At 38.0% G+C, this 5,270-nt stretch overlaps 1 protein-coding gene across 2 annotated transcripts in view; it reads right to left on the minus strand.

Moving 5' to 3' along the window:
• HADHB (hydroxyacyl-CoA dehydrogenase/3-ketoacyl-CoA thiolase/enoyl-CoA hydratase (trifunctional protein), beta subunit) overlaps positions 1 to 4,903 on the minus strand; it is a 33,505-nt gene extending 28,602 nt beyond the window's left edge. For both annotated transcript variants that reach the window (XM_006835221.1, XM_006835220.1), the window contains exons 1-2: positions 4,833 to 4,903; positions 4,679 to 4,723 (exon numbers count right to left, since the gene is read on the minus strand). In XM_006835221.1, the coding sequence (XP_006835284.1) occupies positions 4,679 to 4,723; positions 4,833 to 4,899 (112 nt within the window). In that variant the 5' untranslated portion in view covers positions 4,900 to 4,903. The remainder of the gene's footprint in view (positions 1 to 4,678; positions 4,724 to 4,832) is intronic.
• Between the last annotated feature and the right edge of the window lie 367 nt (positions 4,904 to 5,270).

Genomic DNA, 5,270 nt, shown 5'->3' on the forward strand with positions numbered 1-5,270 from the left:
TGCTGGATCATAAGGTATTTCTATTTTCAACTTTCTGAGGAAACGCCATATTGCTTTCCAGAGAGGTTGGACCATTTTCAAGCAATCAATTTTTCACACAACTCTGCCCTTAATATTAGAAGTTGCAGTGACCCACAATGCTCACTCTTTACATAGAGGTTGGTATTCCTGCTTTTCTACATAGAAATGAAGACCACTTAGTTGATAACTATTGCCTGCAAAAACTTAGAATGCCTCCTTATTCTGTTTCATACAATTTGCCTAATTATTTTTAACCTCAAAATAGCACTATTCCTTTCATCTTTAAAATGAATGAGTAACACATGAATATATACATATAGGTCAAAAAAGAAAGAAAAGTAACTAACACCAAAATATGTAGAGTAAAAACTATAGTTCCTTTTTATACTATGAAATCCTTCTTTTTCTTTTTTTCTTAAAAGTAAATACTACTAGTTTGGTATATATACTTTCAAACCTTTTATTCTTTTAATGCATATACATTCATTTTTGTATAATGCATATTTTTCTGACTTGCTGTTTTAACTTAATAATATCTTTTAATAGTTTCAAAATCTTTCTATGTTATATGTCTAAATCTGTCCCACTCTTTTCTTCTTCACGGTGGTGTTGAGTCAGTTCCGACTCATAGCAACCCTGTATAGGATTTCCAAGGAGCAAGCGCTGGGTATGAACCACTGCTTTTGTGGTTAGCAGTCCAATGCTTATCCTACAGTGCCACACCAGGACTCCTTTTCTTAACCAATTATTAATGTTGGACTCTACTTACTACATCTCTCCTTCAGTATCAGATGGAGCAATCCCCTAAATAACTTAGAATACAATTTCAACAACCTGCACTCTCTGACATCATAGAGAAGTACTTATGATAAATAGCCATATTGTCACAACAACATATATTCTATAGGCAACTTGAAGAACATTGTAGTCCGAATTTAAGAATCATGATAAAATGGAGTAGAAAGATGACCCTGGAAGCTCTCTCTGATGGAGATGTTTTGGTGAAGGAGATCAAGGCAATGATAAGTTAAGTGGCAAACCTAAACATGCAGTATTAATGGCTAGGGTAACGATAATACTAAAGTGAATGGAAAGGAAAGGATATACAAGAGCTTGCATAAAAAATTCTATACATCTTGGTGACTAACAGACGGGATGAAAAGAAATGCAGAATCACAGAGGAAGCTTGTTGTCGTTAAGTATCGTCCAGTTGATTCCGAATAATAGTGACCCTGTATAGAGTTTCCGAGAAGCGGATGGTGGGTTTGAACTGCCAACTTTAGGTTAGCAGTCCAGTGCCAATCCTATAGTGCCACACAGAAGAAGCTTGTTGTTGTTGAGTGCTGTCGAGTTGGTTGCAACTCATAGTGACCCTGTATACGGTTTCTGAGGAGCAGCTGGTGAATTTGAACTGCCGACCTTGCAGTCCAGTGATTATCCTACAGCGTCATATCAGGACGCCTTAGAAAACCTGTCTAGACTACAGAGAATGGTTTTAGAAGAAAGAGGACATTGTTTTTAAACACACTAACTTCAAGGTGATGGAGCAGTGTCCAGGTAGAGAAGTTCACCTGGTAGGTAGCTTAGAGGTACAAAGCTAAAACACTGAAATGAGGTATAGATCAGGGAGTCATAAGACATGTGAATTTCAGAATACAGAAAAAGAAAAGCAGAGATATATTTTGCAGTGCCTCCTCACTCACAACCTCCTCTAAAGGGGCTGACCTGCTCATAGTTACTGCCAAAGGACAAAGACTCAATCCAACAATCAATCCATAGGGTAGCTAGTCAGTACCCTCCAATGGCTACCTACGAGCACACATAAAACAGTTAAATTAACTCCACAAACTACAATAAAAAAACAATGCTCATTATTCATTATATACTCAGTAGTCAGCAAAAGAATTCTGATTCTGTTTCATGGGCATGTTGGCTCCTAACCACATCAGAATTTTCTCAACAGCAAACAAAACAGCTTCTTTTTTTATACTTCACACTGCTATGGGCACCTGGTGTGGCGCTGTGGGTTAAAGTGCTTATCTGAAAAGTTGGTTGAACTGCAAGGTCAGCAGTTCAACCTCACCAGCTGCTCCTTGGAAACCCTATGCAGGGTTGCTATAGGTCGGAACTGACTCGACAGCACTTAACAAAAACAACAATGGGCATACAGTAGCAAAGTAGTATAAGAATCTGAATTGCGGCTAAAATATCTAGATTTTAGTTCCGGCTTTCTCAAAGCTTTTTCTTTGCAAATATGGATGCTGGATTAAATAACCTCAATGGCTCTAAAAGTTAGGATTTAATAACCTCCAAAGTCTAAAACCTAGGCTTCTATGGCTAACTAAGGAGCTCTGGTAGCGTAGTAGTACGAATTGGGCTGCTAACCTCAGGGTCAGCAGTTTGAAATTACCAGCTGTTCCACAGGAGAAAGATGAGGTTTTCTGCTCCCATAGAGATTTACAGCCTCTATGAGTTGGAACCGAATCCACGGCACATAACAACAACAATATACAGTCCACATTCTATACATGCACTCAAAATCAAAGCAGAGAAAATAAATGCTGTGGCATGTACATAACACAACTAATATGTACATGTGTATATTTAACCATCTAATCCATTGAAATTTCCAACGGACATTGACATTTCCAGTACATCTGATGACTGTAAACATCAATAAATCTGTTACCTTTCTATTCCAATTCTTCATCCTAACAGCTCTGACAAATAGGGTTGTTGTGTGAACTTTAAGAGGAAGGAGTTATAAAATTACAGCAACCTAAAACCTGCTTAGTATAAGCACACATGTCTGCTTCCTCCCCTCAAATCAGTTAGTTGATCATACTCTTTGTCTTATGTGCTTTCTCACACCTAGCAGCATCAGTGTTAAAATAAATTATGGGTAGGACACACTGTGTTAGACACTGGGAATACAAAAAGGCCTAAATACCTCAGGAGCTGATAATACAGTTGGTGAGACAGAAATATACCAAAAAAGTTAAAGAACAGTATACAGAAGGACATCCTAAATGCCTGATAAATGCTTTACTTCCACTGGTATTCAGTGTAACCTTCTCCCAATTGGCAAGGATCAATCAGGTCTATTTGTGTAACTTTGCAAAGCAAAGGTCTGGGTGAGCATTAGAATTAGGGGAAAGGTGACATGAAGACAGAAAGGAATTATTCTTTGTAAAGCAAACAGAAGTCTAAATTCTGGTTAGAATTTAAAGGCCACAGGAAATATATTTGTGCTATGGCACCATGAAACTTCTCAAGTTAGGCTCAGGCAACAGGTTTCTGATAATACACAGTGAAACCTGTGAGAGCAGGAACTCAACAGGACTGTCTTGCTTTTCCAGGTTTCACAAGGTTCAGTTACCACTTTTTCACCACTTTCAATTTAGTGGAAAATATTTTCCGTCTCTGACAAGTTTCCACTTTACATAGGTTCTGGCTTTTGCAGGTTTTACTGTTCTGGTGTGGTACTGTGGGTTAATACTCTATACTGCAAGGTCAGTTTAACCTCAAGGTCAATAGTTCAAGCTCACCAGCCGCTCCTTGGAACCTCTATACAGGGTCACTGTGGGTCAGAACTGACATGATGGCACTTAATAACAACGTATCAAAAAATAGAAAAGTATCATTTTGCATTTATATCATGTTTGCAGTTTTCAAAGTGCTTCTAGATATCTGCACAACTACATGAAGTTAATAAAGACCATAATTAGTATATTTCGTTCTTAAAACTAAAGCACAAATAAGTAAATGACCGATTGAAGGTCAAATTATCCAGGAAGAGGTACAGCTGGAACAGAATCCAGGTCTTCTGAATTCAGGTTAAAGTGCCTTTTTCATTAAGTTATTATACAAGGAGAAATACCAGAGCAAAACAGAAATCACCCAACTGGAGAGCTCCCCATGGGGATCAGCTGTGACTGTTCAACAGCCCAGCTTCTCCTGCCCAATACTGCTGCCATTCTTTCCCTCCCAGACGTGCGTAACCCAAGACCACTCGCCAGTAAATTAACTTTCAGCACACAAAAAAGCAGAAACAGAAATCAGAAGTTATAAATCGTGGTGTGGCACTGTAGGATAAGCACTGGACCACAAGATTCTGCAAAAGTATGTAGTCAACAAAGAAAACAAATCATTAGGTTCTACTGAGGATGTAAATGATCCTTTAAAACACACTAATTGCCTTTTCCATTTCATATTGACTAAAGAACCTTTTATTAACAAAGTCTCAGTCACCTGTATTTCAGGAATGGACCCTCTTGTACATGGGACAAGAAGATATTCTCAACAGAGAAATCAATCACTAACAGCAAATTATAAAAGTTAATTCTCTCTCAAGAGAATTTATAAGCTAAGAATCTCCAGGACTCACAGCCAGGAGGTGAGTCTTATGACCAGCAAGGTGGATGGAGCCTCCATCAGGCTCCAAATCCTAGAGGGCAGCCTCCTGTCAATATCCTCACGGCTGATCAAATGATACTATTACTGACTGGCCCGATGTAGTTCTTGTTTCAATGTGAAGGCAATAATGATGTTCATGCTGCTCACAAAAACGGGGAGACGAGTAAATTTGTTTTTATTTATAAGGCATGACTACATAATCTGGAATCTGGCATTTTAATCAGTTTACAATATACTGTACCTTGAGCAGTTTGTAGCTGGGCAGAACAGCTCAAAGATCTTACAGCTGGGAAAAAACAAAAACAAAACTGTTTTACAAAAGAGTAATACAATGCTTATATAAGATGCTTGTAAATCCAAATTTAATCTTTTAGACAAGGAACATTCAAACTTACAAAATCTGAGGGCCCATTTTGATGTACTGGGAAGATTTTTAAAAGTGCAAGTCAAAATGGAAGTCATTCTGAAATCTAAAAAGAGAACAGAAAGAAATATTCTGGATTACATGAACATTTTACAGCTTATATTATAGTCTAAAAGTCCTTGGGTGGCACAAGCAGTGATGTCTCAGTTAGTAACCTGGTTAGTACCAACTGGGCTGGTGGTTTGAACCAACCCAGTGATACCATGGAAAGTCTAGTGATCTAATTAATCTGTGAAGATTAAAGCCAAGACAACTGTTCTACTCTGGAACACACAGTCACCATGAGTCCAAATCCCCTTGATGGCAATGGGCTTTGTTTTTTGTTATTGTAGTTTCTGATCTCCAACAACCTCATCTATACCTAGTACAACAACAATAACAAATTACCAAGTATAATTTCTCTAATTAT

The sequence above is a fragment of the Chrysochloris asiatica genome, unplaced genomic scaffold (assembly GCF_000296735.1).
Source record: "Chrysochloris asiatica unplaced genomic scaffold, ChrAsi1.0 scaffold00016, whole genome shotgun sequence".
Classification (NCBI taxonomy): Eukaryota; Metazoa; Chordata; class Mammalia; order Afrosoricida; family Chrysochloridae; genus Chrysochloris; species Chrysochloris asiatica.